Source organism: Eumetopias jubatus, unplaced genomic scaffold, assembly GCF_037043125.1.
Source record: "Eumetopias jubatus isolate StellerSeaLion01/CBP00866 unplaced genomic scaffold, mEumJub1_p1.0 scaffold_9, whole genome shotgun sequence".
NCBI lineage: Eukaryota > Metazoa > Chordata > Mammalia > Carnivora > Otariidae > Eumetopias > Eumetopias jubatus.
The window spans coordinates 77,811,669-77,831,422 of record NW_028274815.1 but is presented as its reverse complement, the minus strand read 5'-3'; the positions used below and the strand labels follow the sequence as shown (position 1 = coordinate 77,831,422).

At 37.1% G+C, this 19,754-nt stretch overlaps 1 protein-coding gene across 1 annotated transcript in view; it reads right to left on the bottom strand.

The window, feature by feature from the left end:
• The window catches only part of VWA3B (von Willebrand factor A domain containing 3B), a 224,257-nt gene that overhangs the window by 69,214 nt on the left and 135,289 nt on the right, over window positions 1-19,754 (bottom strand). Inside the window, exons 15-16 of the mRNA XM_088026217.1 lie at window positions 17,471-17,601; window positions 14,637-14,794 (exon numbers count right to left, since the gene is read on the bottom strand). Coding sequence (XP_087882343.1) covers window positions 14,637-14,794; window positions 17,471-17,601 — 289 coding nt within the window. The remainder of the gene's footprint in view (window positions 1-14,636; window positions 14,795-17,470; window positions 17,602-19,754) is intronic.

Below are 19,754 nucleotides of genomic sequence, written 5' to 3'. Positions count from 1 at the left end.
AAGACCAATGAAAACAAATAGAAAATAATAAAATAACAGAAGTGCTAACATATCAATTATTACTTTAAATATAAATGGTCTAATACTACTAATCAAAAAATATATTGGCAGAGTGGATAAAAGAACAATATCAAACTATATCCTACTTCTAGGAAATTTACTTTCTTTAAAAAAAGATTTATTTATTTGAGAGTGAGAGCACACGCTTGCATGAGCACAGGTGCGGAGAGGCAAAGAAAGAGGGAGAGAAAGTCTTAAGCAGACTCTGAGCTGCGTGTGAAGCCCAACAACAGGGCTCAATCCCATGACCCTAGATCCTGACAGAGCCAAAACCAACAGCTGGACGCTCAACCAACTATGCCAATCAGGTGCCCCAAGAAATTTACTTTAAGTACAACACTGACAGATTGAAAGTAAAAGGATGGGTATTAAGCCATGTTGTGATGAGCACTGGGTGTTATATGCAACTAATGAATCGTTGAACACTACATCAAAAACTAATGATGTACTATATGTTGGCTAACTGAACATAATAAAAGAAAGTAAAAGGATGGAAAAAGACATACCATGAAAATATTAATAAAAAACTGCCATGGCTAATATTAATACCCGATAAAATAGAATTCACAGCAAAGAAAATTTATATAATAAAGGGATCAATCTACCAGGAAAGCATAGATCTTAAATGGGCACATATAAACCAGTCTTAAAATATATGAAGTTAAATAAAACTGATAGAGCTCAAAGGAAAAAGAGACAAAGCAACAAATATAGTTAAGGGCCTCATAACTTCCCTCTCAAAAACTGAAAGAACTACTAGACACAAAATCGGCAGGGACAGAAAACACAGAGTCAACCAGCAGTATCCAACAACATAGACAGAATACTCCCCCCAGTAATAGCAGAATACACATATCTTTCTAGTGCCCACAAAACATATCTTCATATCTTTATGAAGATAGACTATCTATTAGTCATTAAAACAGATCCCAACTAATTTAAAAGAACTGAAATCATACAGAGTGTGTTCTCTGACCATTGTGGAATCAAACAAGAGAGTGATTACAGAAAGACAACAGGAAAAACTCTAAACATGTGGAATTAAATAACACATTTATAAATAATCCATGGGTTAAAGAGGAAGGCTTAAAGGAAAGAAACATGCTTAGAACTGAATGAAAACAAAAACACAACAAATTAAAATATGTGAGACGCAGCTAAAACAGTGCTGGGAGAGAAATTTTTTCACTAAATGCTTATGTTGGAAATGAGGAAGTATCTCAAATCAATGATAAGTTCCTAACTCAAATCAGAAAAAGAATAAATTAGAAAAAGAACAAAATAAAACTAAAGCAGGCAGAAGGGAGGAAAAAATAAAGAGCAGAAATCGATGAAATTGAAAATAAAACATTAGAGATAATCAATTAGATAAAACTGTTTTTTTTGGGGGGTACCAATAAATCTGATTAAACCTCTAGCAAGACTGAAAAAGAGAGAATGAGAGAGAGAAAATGAGAGAGAGAGAGAGGACAGACACAGCATTAATATCAGAAACAATATAGGGGACATCACTATAGATCTTGCAGTCATTAAAAAGGTAATAAAGGAATACAATAAATAACTTTGCAATGAGAGATTTGACAACTTAGGAAAATAGACCACATCCTAAAAAACTACCAACTGCCAAAATTCAACCAAGATAAAATAAACATTAATAGCCCTAAAACAATCTTTTAAAATTGAATTCTTAATAAAGAAGCCCTGGGGAAAAATCTCCAGGCCCAAATGGCTCCATGATAATTTTACCAAATCTTCAAAAAAGAATTATACCAATTTATTCCAAGAACAAAAGAGGAGGGACAACTTCTCAACTCATCTGAGGAGGATAGTATTTAAAAAAAAATTTTTTTTATTAACATATAATGTATTATTTGTTTCAGGGGTACAGGTCTGTGATTCATTAGTCTTACAAAACTCACAATGCTCACCATAGCACATACCCTCCCCAGTGTTCATCACCCTGCCACCCCAACCCTTGAGGAGGATAGCATTAACTTGATACCAAAACCAGACAAAAACAGTGTTAAGAATTGAATCACTATGTTGTACACTTGAAACTAATGTAATATTATATGTCAACTGTACTCAAATTTAAAAAAAATTTAAGTAACTATGATAAAAAAGAAAAACAAACAAAACAATAGAAACAGACTAATAAATACAGAGAATAATCTGGTGGTCGCTAGAGGGGAAGGGTGTAGGGAAGGAAGGGAATAAGGGAAGAGGATTAAAAGGTATAAACTTCCAGTTATAAAATAAATAAGACAGGTGATATAATGTGTAGCATAGGGAATATGGTTACTAATAAGTAACAACTTCGTATGGTGAGATAATAGCTAGATTTATTGCGGTCACTTTGTGATGTATATAAATGTGAAATCACTATGTCGTACACCTAAAACTAATATGGTATTATATATCAACTACACATCAATTTAAAAAATGTGGAAACGGGCACCTGGGTGGCTCAGTCATGTTAAGCGCCTGCCTTCGGCTCAGGGCATGATCCAGGGTCCAGGGATCAAGTCCCACATCAGGCTCCCTGCTCAGCAGGAAGTCTGCTTCTCCCTCTCCCACTCCCCGTTTGTGTTCCTCCTCTATCTCTGCCTCTGTCAAATAAATAAATAAAGTATTTTTTATAAAGATTTATTTATTTGAGAGAGGGAAAATGAGAGAGAGAGAGCACGAGAGGGAAGAGGGTCACAGGGAGATGCAGACTCCCTGCTGAGCAGGGAGCCCGATGTGGGACTCGATTCCAGGACTCCAGGGTCATGACCTGAGCCAAAGGCAGTCACTTAACCAACGGAGCCACCCAGGCGCCCATAAATAAAATATTTTTTAAAAATAAAAAAAATTAAGAATGTGGAAAAAAGAACTAAGAAAAACTATAGACCAATATCCTTTGTGTACTTAGAAGATACAAAAACCCACAATGGAGTATTACCAAACCAAATCCAGCAAGGTACTAAAAGAGTTATACATGGAGAAAATACGGAAGTGGAAAATGTTCCAGACATACAAGGTTGATTAACATTTGAAAATCAATCAGTAATCCACATATCAATAGACTAAAGAAGAAAAATCATGTTATCAATTGATGCAGCAAAAGCATTTGATAAAATTCAACAACCACCCATGATAAAAACTCTCAGAAAATTAAAAATGAGGGGAACATCCTTAACTTGATAAAGAATATCTACAGATAAAGAATATCTACAGTTAATATAATTCACAATAGTGAAAGACTGAATATCTTTTCCCCTAAGACTGGGGGAAAGGCCAGAATGCCCACTCTTATCAATCCCAGGTATCAGAGCGGGGAAGTCGGCTGCAGAGATGGAGCGGAGGCGCGGGCTCTCAGCTCAGGGCTGCCATAAACCATGATCCGCAGGACAGTCGGGCCATTGCTCTTCCAGCAGGGACCCAACAAGCGGCAGATCCAGGGAGACTCCCCTTCCTCCCCCGGGAGGAGCGGCACGGGAGCGCACCGCAGGGATCTGCTGGGTTTGGAGACTCCACACGGGGTCGGGTGTCAGAGACAGAAACGGTCAGTCAAGGCTGGGTGAGCACGGAGTACAGCCGGAGACCGGGGAGATGGGAGTGATTGACTGCTTTTCTCTGGGGGCTCACTGAGGTGTGGGGCCCTGATTTCTTGGCTCCTCCAGGGCAGAGATTGGGAGGCCGCCATTTTCACTCTCGGCCTCCAAAGCTGTCCAGAAAGCTTTCAGGGAACAAAAGCTCCCAAGAGCAAACCCAAGCAGATTATTTAGCCCAGCCCGGCAAAGACATTTGGGAACCACGACAACAGGCCCCTCCCCCAGAAGATCAGCAAGAACAGCCAGCCAAGACCAAGTTTACCATCAATGAGAATGGAAGAATTCCAGCACTAGGGGAATACTACACATAGAATCCATGGCTTTTTTACCATGATTCTTTAGTCTTTCAAAGTTAATTTTTTTAACTCTCTTTTTTTTAATTTTTATTTTTCCCTTTTTCAACCAACATCTGATCAATCCCTTTTTTAAAAAAAAATTTTATTTTTCATTTTTAGAGTCATATCCGATCCCTTCATAGTAGTTACCCTTATTTTTGGCATATATATGTAAGTTGTTCTCTCTTTAAAATTTTGAGATACACTTTCTTTTAACAGATCAAAATATACCCTAAATCTCTAGTGTATGGCTTTGTTCTAGTCTCCTGCCTGATCACATACTCTCCCTTTTTTTTCTTTTTTCTTAAATCCTTTCTTTTTTCAAACAACTGATCAATTCCTTTTATAAATTTTTCTATAATTTTCATCTTTACATTCATATTCCATCCCTTTAACGTATTAACCCTTATTTTTGTACATATATAAGTTTTTCATTCTTTAAAATTTTGGGAGGCACTTTCTTCTAACAGACCAAAATACACCCAAAATCTAGTGTGAGGCACTGATCTATGTACCAGCCTGATCATATTTGATCATATTCTGTTTTTTTTTATTTTGTTCTGTTTTTGTTTATCTTTATCTTTGTTTTTTTCTTTTTCTTTTTTCTTTCTTACCCTTTCTTTTCCCCCAGTTTCAGGTCTTTTCTGATTTGTTTAGAGTATATTTTCTGAGGACGTTGTTACCCTGTTAGCATTTTGTTCTCTCATTCATCTATTCTCCTCTGGACAAAATGACAAGATGGAAAAAATCACCTCAACAGAAAGAACAAGAGGCAGTACCAACTGAGAGGGACCTATTCAATACAGACATTAGTATGATGTCGGAACTAGAGTTCAGAATGATGATTTTAAAGTTACTAGCTGGGCTTGAGAAAAGCATGGAAGTTATTAGAGAAACCTTTCTGGAGAAATAAAAGAACAAAAATCTAACTAAGTCGAAATCAAAAAGGCTATTAATGAGGTGCAATCAAAAATTGGGGCACTAACTGCTAGGATAAATGAGGCAGAAGAGAGAATCAGCGATATAGAAGACCAAATGATGGAAAATAAAGAAGCTGAGAAAAAGAGAGATAAACAACTACTGGATCACGAAGGCAGAATTCGAGAGATAAGCGATACGGTAAGACGAAACAACATTAGAATAATTGGGATCCCAGAAGAAGAAAGAGAGAGAGGGGCAGAAGGTATATTGGAGCAAATTATAGCAGAGAACTTCCCTAATGTGGGGAAGGAAACAGGCATCAAAATCCAGGAGGCACAGAGAACGCCCCTCAAAATCAATAAAAATAGGTCAGTACCCCGACATCTAATAGTAAAACTTACGAGTCTCAGAGACAAAGAGAAAATCCTGAAAGCAACTCGGGACAAGAGATCTGTAACCTACAATGGTAGAAACATTAGATTGGCAACAGACCTAGCCAAGGAGACCTGGCAAGCCAGAAAGGACTCGCATGATATATTCAGAGCACTAAACGAGAAAAATATGCAGCCAAGAATACTAGGCTAGCCAAGAATACTCCAGCTAGGCTGTCATTGAAAATAGAAGAAGAGATAAAAAGCTTCCAGGACAAACAAAAACTAAAAGAATTTGCAAACACGAAACCAGCCCTACAAGAAATATTGAAACGGGTCCTCTAAGCAAAGACAGAGCCTAAAAGAAACACAGACCAGAAAGGAATAGAGACAATATACAGTAACAGTCACCTTACAAGCAATATAATGGCACTAAATTCATATCTTTCAATAGTTACCCTGAATGTAAATGGGCTAAATGCCCCAATCAAAAGACACAGGCTATCAGATTAGATTAAAAAGCAAGACCCATCGATATGCTGTCTGCAAGATACTCATTTTAGACCCAAAGACACCCCCAGATTGAAAGTGAGGGGGTGGAAAACCATTTACCATGGTAATGGACACCAAAAGAAAGCTAGGGTGGCAATCCTTATATCAGACAAATTAGATTTTAAAACAAAGACTGTAATAAGAGATGAGGAAGGACACTATATCCTACTTAAAGGGTCTATCCAACAAGAAGATCTAACAATTGTAAATATCTATGACCCTAACATGGGAGCAGCCAAGTATATAAGGTAATTAATAACAAAAGCAAAGAAACACATTGACAACAATACAATAATAGTGGGGGACTTTAACAGCCCCCTCACTGAAATGGACAGATCATCTAAGCAAAAGATCAACAAGGAAATAAAGACTTTAAATGACACACTGGACCAAATGGACTTCACAGACAGATTCAGAACATTTCATCCCAAAGCAACGGAATACACATTCTTCTCTAGTGCCCATGGAACATTCTCCAGAACAGATCACATCCTAGGTCACAAATCAGGTCTCAACCGGTACCAAAAGATTGGGATTATTCCCTGCATATTTTCAGACCACAATGCTTTGAAACTAGAACTCAATCACAAGAGGAAAGTCGGAAAGAACTCAAATACATGGAGGCTAAAGAGCATCCTACTAAAGAATGAATGGGTCAACCTGGAAATTAAAGAAGAATTAAAAAAATTCATGGAAACCAATGAAAATGAAAACACAACTTTTCAAAATCTTTGGGATGTAGCAAAGGCAGTCTTGAGAGGAAAGTATATAGCAATACAAGCCTTTCTCAAGAAACCAGAAAGGTCTCAAATACACAACCTAACCCTACACCTAAAAGAGCTGGAGAAAGAACAGCAAATAAGGCCTAAACCAAGCAGGAGAAGAGAAATAATAAAGATCAGAGCAGAAACCAAAAGAACAGTAGAACAGATCAATGAAACAAGAAGCTGGTTCTTTGAAAGAATTAAGAAGACTGATAAACCCCTGGCCAGACTTATCAAAAAGAAAAGAGAAATGACCCAAATAAATACAATCATGAATGAAAGAGGAGACATCACAACCACACCAAAGAAATACAAACAATTATAAGAACATGTTCTGAGCAACTATATGTCAGCAAATTAGATAACCTGGAAGAAATGGATGCATTCCTAGAGATATATCAACTACCAAAATTGAACCAGGAAGAAAAAGAAAACCTGAACAGACCTATAACCACTAAGGAAATTGAAGCAGTCATCCAAAATCTCCCAACAAACAAAAGCCCAGGGACAGATGGCTTCCCAGGGGAATTCTACCAAACATTTCAAGAAGAATTAATACATATTCTCCTGAAACTGTGCCAAAAAATAGAAATGGAAGGAAAACTTCCAAACTTGTTTTATGAGGCCAGCATTACCTTGATCCCCAAACCAGACAAAGACCCCATCAAAAAGGAGAATTACAGACCAATATCCTTGATGAACACGGATGCAAAAATTCTCACCAAAATACTAGCCAGTAGGATCCAACAGTACATTAAAAGGATTATTCACCATGACCAAGTGAGATTTATCCCTGGGTTGCAAGGTTGGTTCAACACCCGCAAATCAATCAACGTGATACAATACATTAACAAAAGAAAGAACAAGAATCATATGATCCTCTCAATAGATGCAGAAAAAGCATTTGACAAAGTACAGCATCCTTTCTTGATCAAAACTCTTCAGAGTATAGGGTTAGAGGGTACATACCTCAATATCATAAAAGCCATCTATGAAAAACCTACAGCGAATATCATTCTCAATGGGGAAAAGCTGAGAGCTTTCCCCTTAAGGTCAGGAATACGGCAGGGATGTCCACTATCACCACTGCTATTCAACATAGTATTAGAAGTCCTAGCCACAGCAATCAGACAACAAAAAGAAATCAAAGGCATCCAAATCGGCAAAGAGGAAGTCAAACTCTCACTCTTTGCAGATGATAGGATACTTTATGTGGACAACCCAAAAGACTCCACCCCTAAACTGCCAGAACTCATACAAGAATTCAGTAAAGTGGCAGGATATAAAATCAATGCACAGAAATCTGTGGCATTCCTATACACCAACAAGAAGACAGAAGAGAGAGAAATGAAGGAGTTGATCCCATTTACAATTGCACCCAAAACCATAAGATACCTAGGAATAAATGTAACCAAAGAGGCAAAGGAACTGTACTCAGAAAACTATAAAATACTCATGAAAGAAATCGAGGAAGACACAAAGAAATGGAAAAACGTTCCATGCTCATGGATTGGAAGAACAAACATTGTGAAGATGTCAATGCTACCTAGAGCAATCTACACATTCAATGCAATCCCCATCAAAATACCATCAACTTTGGGCGCCTGGGTGGCTCAGTCGTTGAGCAGCTGCCTTCGGCTCAGGTCATGATCCCAGAGTCCTGGGATCAAGTCCCACATCGGGCTCCCTGCTCAGCGGGAAGCCTGCTTCTCCCTCTCCCACTCCCCCTGCTTGTGTCCCTGCTCTCACTGTCTCTGTCTCTGTCAAATAAATAAATAAAATCTTTTGAAAAACAAAAAAACCAAAATACCATCAACTTTTTTCAAAGAAATGAAACAAATAATCCTCAAATTTATATGGAACCCGAAAAGACCCCGAATAGCCAGACAAATGTTGAAAAAGAAAAGCAAAGCTGGCAGCATCACAATTCCAGACTTCCAGCTCTATCAAAGCTGTCATCATCAAGACAGTATGGTGCTGGCACAAAAACAGACACATCGATCAATGGAACAGAATCGAGAGCCCAGAAATGGAATGGTCAACTAATCTTCGACAAAGCAGGAAAGAATGTCCAATGGAAAAAAGACAGTCTCTTCAACAAATGGTGTTGGGAAAATTGGACAGCCACATGCAGAAGAATGAAACTGGACCATTTCCTTAAACCACACACAAAAACAGACTCAAAATGGTTGAAAGACCTAAATGTGAGACAGGAGTCCATGAAAATCCTAAGGGAGAACATGGGCAGCAACCTCTTCGACCTCAGCCACAGCAACTTCTTCCTAGAAACATCACCAAAGGCAAGGGAAGCAAGGGCAAAAATGAACTATTGGGACTTCATCAAGATAAAAAACTTTTGCACAGCAAAAGAAACAGTCCACAAAACCAAAAGACAACCAATAGAATGGGAGAAGATATTTGCAAATGACATACCAGATAAAGGGCTAGTATCTAAAATCTATAAAGAACTTCTTAAACTCAACACCCAAAGAACAAATGATCCAATCAAGAAATGGGCAGAAGACATGAAGAGATATTTTTCCAAAGAAGACATCCAAATGGCCAACAGACACATGAAAAAGTGCTCAACGTTGCTCAGCATCAGGGAAATCCAAATCAAAACCTCAATGAGATACCACCTCACACCAGTCAGAATGGCTAAAATTAACAAGTCGGGAAATGACAGATGTTGGCCAGGATGCAGAGAAAGGGGAACCCTCCTACACTGTTGGTGGGAATGCAAGGTGGTGCAACCACTCTGGAAAACAGTATGGAGGTTCCTCAAACAGTTGAAAATAGAGCTACCGTATGATCCAGCAATTACACTACTGGATATTTACTCCAAAGATACAAATGTAGGTTTCCAAAGGGGTACGTGCACCCCGATGTTTATAGCTGCAATGTCCACAATAGCCAAACTGTGGAAAGAGCCAAGATGTCCATCAACAGACGAATGGATAAAGAAGATGTGGTATATATATATATATATATATATATATATATATATATATATATATATATATATATATGATGGAATATTATGCAGCCATCAAAAGGAATGAGATCTTGCCATTTGCAACGATGTGGATGGAACTGGAGGGTGTTATGGTGAGCGAAATTAGGCAATCAGAGAAAGACATGTATCATATGACCTCACTGATACGAGGAATTCTTAATCTCAGGAAACAAACTGAGAGTTGCTGGAGTGGAGGGGGGTGGTTGGGATGGGGTGGCTGGGTGGTAGACACTGGGGAGTGTATGTGCTATGGTGAGTGCTGTGGATTGTGCAAGACTGTTGAATTACAGATCTGTACCTCTGAAACATATAATACAATATCTGTTAAAGAAAAAAAAAGAAGATAGCAGGAGGGGAAGAATGAAGGGGGGAAATTGGAGGGGGAGATGAACCATGAGAGTCGATGGACTCTGAAAAACAAACTGAGGGTTCTAGAGGGGAAGGGGGTGGGAGGATGGGTTAGCCTGGTAACGGGTATTAAAGAGGGCACGTATTGCATGGAGCACTGCGTGTTATACATAAACAATGAATCATGGAACACTACATCAAAAACTAATGATGTAATCTATGGTGATTAACATAACAATAAAAAATTAAAAAAAGAAAATGACAAGAAGTCCACAAGCACATATCACACACAAACACACAGACACAAAATTCCTAGAACTATTGAGTTTGGTAAAGTTGCCAGTTACAACATCAACACAAAATCAATTGCATTTTGACAGACTAATGAACATAATGAACTAATGAACATATGGAAACCTATATTAGAAAACAAATACCACTTACAATCACTCCAAATACAATGAAATAATTAGGTATATACTTAATAAAACATGCACAGGATCTCTAAGCTGGAAATTACAAAATGCTGCTGTAAGACATCACAGAAGACCTAAATATATGGTCATATTCATGAGTCGTGTTCACAGACTGGATGAATCCACATCATAAAGATGTGAGTTGTCCCCAAATCAATCTATAGATTCAATGCAATTCCTGACAAAATCCTAGCAAGGTTTTCTTTAAATAAATAACCACATTATAAAATTTATACAAAATTTCAGGCCCCCAAAAATAGTTAAAATATTTTTGCAAAAGTCAAATAAAGTTGGAGGAATCATGGCACTTGATAATAAGGCATGCAGAACATTAATCAAGATATTGTGGTATTGGTGGATAGATCAACTGAACAGAAGTATAAAACCCAGATTTAACCCACACAGATATATCCAGCTGATTTTTGGCAAAGATACAAAATTAATTCAATGGAGTAAGTTTAAGTATAGCCTTTTCAACAAATGGTGTTGGAGCAACATCTATAGGAAAAAAATATCTTAATGTAAAACTCATGCTTTATACAAAAAAAAAATGTACAACTTACACTTTATACAAAACAAAAACAAAAACACACACACACAACAACCCAACCTAACTATATGACTAAAGGAGCTGGAAAGAGAACAAACAAAGCCAAAAGCCAGTAGAAGGAAGGAAATAATAAAGAGTAGAGCACAAATAAATGAAATACAAACCAAAAATAGAACATATCAATAGAAAACCAGGCGCTGGTTCTTTGAAAAGATCAAAAAAATTGATAAACCTTTAGCTAAACTCATAAAAAAAATGGAGAACTCAAATAAATAAAAGCAGAAACTGAAGGAAGAGAAATAACAACCAACACCACAAAAATACAAAGAACTACAAGAGAATATTATGAAAAATTACATGCCAACAAATTGGACAACCTAGAAGAAATGGATACATTCCCAGAAACATATAACCTTCCAAAACTGAATCAGGAAGAAATAGAAAATTTGAACAGATCAATTACTATCAATGAAACTGAATCAGTAATCAAAAACTCCCAACAAATAAAAGTTCAGGACCAGATGGCTTATAGGTGAATTCTACCAAATATTTAAAGAGAAGTTATACCTATTCAAACCATTCCAAAAAATAGAAGAGGAAGGGAAGCTTCCAAATTCATTCTACAAAGCCAGCATTACTCTGACACCAGAACCGGATAAAGACACTACAAAAAGGAAAACTACAGGTCATTACCTCTGATGAACATAGAGGCAAAAACCCTCAACAAAATATTAGCAAACAGAATTAAATAAAACATTAAAAAAAATCATTCACCACAATCAAGTGGGATTTATTCCCAGAATGCAAGGGTGTTTCAATATTCACAAATCAACGTGATACATCACACTAACAAGAGAAAGGATAAAAACCATATGGATCATCTCAATAGATGCAGAAAAAACATTTGACAAAGCACAAATGATAAATACTCCATTCATGATAAAAACTCTCAACAAAGTAGGGTTAGAGGGAACGTACCTCAACATAATAAAAGCCATATATGAAAAAACCACAGCTAACACCATACTCAATGGTGAAAAATTAAGAACTTTTCCTCTAAGATCAGGAACAAGACAAGGATGTCCGATCTCACCACTTTTATTCAACATAGTACTGGAAGTCCTGGCCACAGCAGTTAGATAAGATAAAGAAATAAAAGGCATCCAAATTGGTAAAGATGTGAAACATTCACTATTTGCAGATGACATGATACTATATATAGAAAACCCAAAGAACTCCACCGAAAAACTACTAGAACTGATAAGTGAATTCAGTTAAAGTTGCAGGATACAAAATTAATATAGAGAAATTTCTTGCATTTCAATACACTGATAATGAAGTAGCTAAAAGAGAAATTAAGAAACAATCCCATTTACACCTATACCAAAAGAATGAAATACCTAGGAATAAACTTATCATCAAGGAAGTGAAAGACCTGTACTCTGAAAACTATAAAACACTGATAAAAAGAAATTGAAGATGACACAAACGGTAAAACACTCCCTGCTCAGGGATTGGAAGAATAAATATTGTTAAAGTGTCCATACTACCCAAAGCAATTCACAGATTTAATGTAATCCCTATCAAAATACCAACAATATTTTTCTCAGAGAAAAAATAATACTGACATTTGTATGGAACCATCAAAGGCCCTAAATAGCCAAAGCAATCTTGAAAAAGAAAAACAAAGCTGGAGGTATCACAATTCCAGATTTCAAGACATACTACAAAGCTATACATAAAAATATGCTACTGGCACAAAAACAGACACCAAATCAATGGAACAGAGAGTCCAGAGAAAACCCACACTTTTATGGTCAATTAATCTATGACCCAGGAGGCAAGAATATAGAGTGGGAAAAAGTCTCTTTGACAAATGATGCCAGGAAGACTGGACAGCTACATGCAAGAGAATGAAACTGGTCAACTTTCTCACACCATACACAAACATAAACTCAAAAAATGGATTACAGACCTAAACGTGAGACCTGAAGCCATAAAATTCCTGGAAGAAAACACAGGCAGTAATTTCTTTGACATCAGCCACAGAGACTTTTTTTTTTAGATACATCTCCTCTGGCAAGAGAAACAAAAGCAAAATTAAACTATTGGGACTACATTAAAAAACTGCACAAGGAAGGAAACCATGAACAAAATGAAAAGGTAATCTACTGAATAGGAGAAGCTATTTGTAAATGATATATCTGATAAGGGGTTAGTAAAAAAAAATATGAAGAACTCATATAACTCAACACCAAAAAACCCCAAATAATTCAATTAATAAATGAGCAGAAAACCCAAATAGACATTTTGCCAAAGAAGACATACAGATGGCCAACAGACACATGAAAAAATGCTCAACATCACTAGCCATCAGGGAAATCCAAATCAAAACCACAAAAAGACATCACTTCACTTCTAGAATGGCTAGAATCAAAAAGACAACAAGTATTGGTGAAGATGTGGAGAAAAGGGAACCCTTGTGCACCGCTGGTGGGAATGTAAATTGGTGCAGGTACTATGGAAAATAGTATAGAGGTTCCTCAAAAAATTAGAATGACCATATGATTCAGCAATTCTACTTCTGGATATTTAGCCAAAGGAAAAAAAAAAAAACACTGAGCCTGGGTGGCTCAGTTGTTAAGCATCTGCCTTCGGCTCAGGTCATGATCCCAGGGTCCTGGGATTGAGCCCTGCATCAGGCTCCCTGCTCTGCGGGAAGCCTGCTTCTCCCTCTCCCACTCCCCCTGTTTGTGTTCCCTCTCCCGCTGTGTCTCTATCAAAAAAATAAATAAAATCTTTAAAAAAAAAAAAGGAAAACAAAAACACTAACTCAAAAAGATATATGCACCCCCATGCTCACTGCAGCATTATGTACAATAGCGAAGATATGGAAGCAACCTAAGTGTCCATCAATGGGTGAATGGATAAAGAAGATGTAATATATAAACATTATACACACATGAGCACACACGCGTGCTCACACGAATATGATTCAGCCATAAAAAGAAAGAGATTTTGCCATTTGTCACAACATGGATGGATGGACTGTGAGAGCATTATGCTAAGTGAAATACGTCAGACAGAGAAAGACAAATACTAAATGATTTCACTTATATGTGGAATCTAAAAACAAAAACCCACAAAAAAACAAAAAACAAAAAACAAACCAAGCTCATAGATACAAATAGCAGACTGACTGTTGTCAGAGGTGGGGGATGGGGAAGTGGACAATATGGGTAAAGGGGGTCTAAAGATACAAACCTCCAGTTATAAAATAAATAAAGTCATGGGGATGTAATGTACAGCATGATGACTACAGTTAATACTTTACTGCATATTTGAAAATTGCTAAGAGCATAGATCTTAAAAGTCCTCATCATAAGAAAAAAATGTTTTTGTAACTCTGTGGTGACAGATGATAACTAGACTTACCGCGGTGATCATGTGTCAATATATACAAATATCAAGTCATTATGTTATACTACTAAAACCAATATATGTTTTTGTCGATTATATGTCAATAAAGCAAAAAAACCCAGAAGTTTAGGTTCCTTTTAAAATATTATGTGGATTTAGTTTTATTCTACCTTGTTGCATTGAAGGAAAACCAGTAATGAGAATCAAACCATTTTGTTCACTGATACCTGCGTGAAGGACTTTCTTCTTCTGAATCTTTTGATTTGACAGATCCTCTGGTAAGTACAACATATTTAGGGATGACATTGGTGTTGACTCGACATCAGAATGAGGTTTTGCACATTTTTCTGGGGTTGAAACCATAGAACAGATTTCTTTTTGATGCCTGTTTTTAGACCAAAAAAAAAAAAAAAAAAGACCAAAAAAAAGAATAAAAGGAGGGGGAAAACACAAAATTTCCATCAAGAAGGCAGAGTTAGATCAATAAAATCATGTTGAATGCTACAAACTAAAGGAGGAAGCCTCCCCTCATTTGGTTAATTTAAGAATGATCTTTTTCCAGGGCACCTGGGTGGCTCAGATGGTTAAGCGTCAGCCTTCGGCTCAGGTCATGATCCCAGGGTCCTGGGATTGAGTCCCGCATCGGGCTCCCTGCTCCTTGGGGAGCCTGCTTCTCCCTCTGCCTCTCTCCCTGCTCATGCTTTCTCTCTCTCTCTCTCTGTATCTCTGTGTCTCAAATGAATAAATAAAATCTTTAAAAAAAAAAAAAGAAGAAGGAGAATCTTTTTCCCCACCCAAAGCAGAAGAGTGAACAGGGGCCCAGATGTGGAGTCATTAGATATGGCTCACATCACAGCTCTGTTCCTTCCTGGCTGTGTGACTTGGTGAAGTCCCTCAGCCCTCTCTGAACTTCATCATTTTCCTCCTCTATAAACTTTGGGAAATTCAGGTGTGCACTGACTCTATGGGACTGATGTAGGAATTAACAGGAGGGAGAGCCAGTTGTAAACCAGAAAGGCTTACGGAAACCCCTTTCTCTAACCAAAGGGTTGAACAGCTAGCTCTTATAAAAGCCAGTGAAGGGAAATCCTTGCCTTGGACCCCCTGTGCCAGTACCAGATCACGGGAAAACACTCTGGTGAAGATCTAGGGCCAGGAGGAACCCTAGAAATGCCTGATAATTTTCCCAGACACATCTTTTCTGAAGCTCTGAACATAGCAGCCACAGAAAGTTTCCAGAACAATCTCCTCCAACACTGTAAAGCATGGCCTCCCTCCTTCACCCTCCACCTGAATGCCTGCTTTTAGACCACCCCCAGTGTTCCATAATCATGTATGTCTGTATCCCCCACCACACTGTGCATTTTGTGATGGAAGGGACTGGGTTTATATTCATCTGTGCATCCCAGTTCGCCTGGCACATGGACTGTACTCTACAAACATTTGAAAAAAGAAGGAAAGCAGAGGAGATTTGGAGGCTGAAACATTTTTTCACCTGGTAGAAAGCTAGAACAAAGCAATTTGGTTTTGACTGTAGCTAAGTCAGTAAATTAACTTTTCCTAATGTTCTAAGGAAGGAGAGAAGCATGCTACCTGTAGAATGAGGCACTGAGTTTTATTCTTTCCCTTATGTTAATTTAGGAGCTCTTATTATATGACAGGCATATCCTCATTTAATCTCCCCAACAACCCTATGACTACCATTATTCCCATGTTGTAGATAAGGAAAGTGAAGCTCCACGAGGTTAAGTAACGTGCCCAAATTTACCCAATATGTAATGGTGGGAAGCCTGGATTAAAACACTTTATTGAATGACTTCCAGAACCTGCCCTATCGAGCCCCTAAAAAATATATATATAAAAAAGGATACACCCACTACTCAATCAATGGCAGATACGGTGAACTGACTAAGCCAACTTCCAAACAATAGCTAGTCATTTTGTCCTAAGATTTTTGGTTTGATTAAACAGGGTAAGAAGACAGTTAAGGTACAAAGGGTAATTTACACTGAGATGCTGCCCATTTATTTGACTTTTAGTTTATTTGTTCAGATTCTCTAAATTTAGATGTATCTGAGCTTTTCCAATACTTTAAAAATAATGCTGTAAAACCTCATTATAAGATGGCCCAGTACAGCATTTATCTCTTTTTACTAATTCCATTGCTCATGTCCTGCTCCCCACCCATATTAATGCTTAATTTGCTAACAGGAAGACAGTGAATTTTCATGAAGATGAAATCCTGATTGATGAATGTATTTTTAACTTCTTTCCACTAGCTATCACTCTTTTAAATAAAAAGACATCCTGAAAAAAATATAAATAAAACAGTGAAATAGATCCTAAAAATAAATAAATAAATGAACAAATAAATAAATAAATAAAAAGACATCCTCCTGAGAGAGTATTCATATGAAGCTGTGATATTTGAATATCTGTACAATGTTAAATTGTTTTAATAAGATTTGACACCCTTTCTGAGTGTTGGAGTGGTTCTGATTTTTGTTTTAAAATTACTAATTAGAGACATATTAGAATATAGGGTAGAAAAGGACCCGAGAAATTATCTATCCCAAATCCTACCACCACAGCCACCATTTTAAAGAAGAGGAAACTGAGACTCACAGCAATGGACAGGTGTGGAGAGAAGTCAGGGATTCGCCAAGATCACACAGAGCGAAGTCCAGACCCTTGGGCCTCCTGATCCCTGAGTCAACTCTCCTGCACTACACAGCACTCCTGCTGTGCTCTATCATGGCTGGGATTGGGGTGCCGATCCATACTGGGTGGAGATGAACCGTTAACACTGCTCTAAGTACCACACAAGGATTTCAGAACTCACATTTAAAGGCAAATATGTGGCCTCCTTAAGCCATATACTAGATAATTAAATTATTAGATTATGACTTCTCCTTCCTTAAAAAAATTCTAACATAATCATTCTATGTGATTCTTTTCACTAAGAGAAATCCCAAAAGTACCGCAGAAAGAAGAGTGAGCAGAGCATCTGAGCAGATAATTTCCCCAGTGATGGGGAAAACAGGGGCTTTGGCATGCTTACTTATTGTCCCCTTCCTTTTCTCCATTGTACCACCAATCCATGATCAAGGACTCTGAATAAAGGTCTTGCACCTTCTCCAGGTCACTTCGTCCCTGCTCCATTTCCTTAATTAAAAGAGTCAGATCTTCATTCTACCAAAATGACAAGTAAATATATTGTGAAATTGTATAAAAGAGTTCATATTTCAAAAAACCAACTGTATCAGGAAAAGAAGAATCTAAAGAATTTCATGTAGTTCTCATATTATTCCATTTTAATAAACAGCTTTATTGAAGTATAATTCACACACAATAAACCAAATGCATGTAAAGTGTATCATTTGAATAGTTTTGACATTCACACCTGTAAGATCTTCATTGCAATCAAGATAACAGACATATCCGTCACCCCCAAAAGTCTCCTCAGGTGCCCTTGTAAATTTGCTATCCTCCCTACCCCAAAACCCCTCTCCTCCCATTCCTAAGCGACTACTCATCTCATCTTCCTTCTGTCACTATACATTAGTTTCGATTTTCTAGAATTTTATATAAATGGAATCATACAGTATGTATTTTTTGTCCAGCTTCCTTCACTCATATAATTATTTTGAGATTCACCTATGTTGCAGCATGAATCAAGAGTTCATTCATCTTTATTGCTGAGTAGCATTAGATTGTATACTGCATACCAAAACTTAGTCACCTGTTGAAGGACACGCTTGGGCTATTATAAACAAAGCTATGAACATCTGTGTACAAGTCTTAGGGACATCTGCTTTCATTTCTCTTGAAAAAATATTTATTTTAATGTGATTCACATTGTGCATTCTATCTTGGTTGATTTGTGTTAGTTTTTGTTTTGTGTGGAAGTGGCCCATTTTTTCCTAAGTTGTCAAATTTATGAGTGCAAAGTTGTTCATTGTATTCCTTTTATATTCTTTTTGATGGTTGTAAGATCTAATATGATATCCCCTATTTCATTCCTGATATTAGTTCTTTCTATCTGCTCTTTTTGTCTTTGTCAGCCTTCTAAGATGTGTTATCAAATCGTCTTTTTTTCAAAGAAACAGCTTTTTGTCTCATTGATTTTCTCCATTGTTTTCCTATTTTCAATTTTATTGATTCATACTCTTATGTGTATTGTTTCCTTCCTTCTGCTTGCTTTGGGTTTATTTTGCCCTTCTTGTTCTAGTTTCTTGGGGTAAGAACTCAGATTGTTGATTCAATAACTTTTCTTGTTCTCAACATTAAGCATTTAGTGCTATAAATTTCTCTCCCGACACTGTGTTAGCTGTATCCCACTAGTTTGATCTATGGTGTTTTTGTTTTCATTTGGTTCTAAGTATTTTTAATTTCCTTTGAGACTTTCTCTTTGACCTATGGATTATCAAGGACTGTGTTGTTTAAATTCCATGTGTTTAGACATTTTCATGCTGTCTTTCTAATATTATTTTCTCATTTGATTCCATTTTGGTCAGAGAACAAACTCAATGATTTCAATGCTTTTATTTTTTTAAGTTTTTATTTGAATTCCAGTTAGTTAACATATAGTGCCATATTAGTTTCAGGTGTAACCATATAGTGATTCAGCACTTCCATACATCAGCTGGTGCTCATCACAACACGTGCACTCCTTAATCCCCATCCCCTATTTCACCCACCTTCCCTCTGGTAACCACTGGTTTGTTCTCTATAGTTAAGAGTCTGTTTCTTGATTTGCCTCCCTCTCCTTTTTTTCCCCTTTGTTCATTTGTTCTCTTTCTTAAATTCCCCATTATGAGTGAAATCATATGGTATTTGTCTTTCTCTGACTGACTTATTTCACTTAGCATAATACTCTTTAGCTCCATCCATGTCACTGCAAATGGCAGGATTTCATTCTTTTTTATGGCTGAGTTGTATTCCTTTGTAAATATATACCAAATCTTCTTTATCCATCAGTTGATGGACATTTGGGCTATTTCCATAATTCAGCTATTGTAGTCAATGCTTTTAAATTAGCTGAGGTCTGTTTTATTGCCCATTGCACAACCTGTCTTAATAAGTATACCATGAGCACTAGAAAAAAATTTGTATTCGGCTGTTGTGGTGGGGAGAATTTATCTGTGGCAATTAGATGTTGTTGGCTGACTGTGCTGTTTAGATCTTCTCTGTCCTTGCTGATTTTGCATCTAGTAGTTTCTGTCAGTTGCTGGGAGAGAAGTGTTGAGGTCTCCAAGTATAATTTTGTATTTGTCTATTTCTCCTTTCAGCTCTATCAATTTTTGCTTCATATATTTTTTTAAACTGTTTTGGTTTGTGCACAC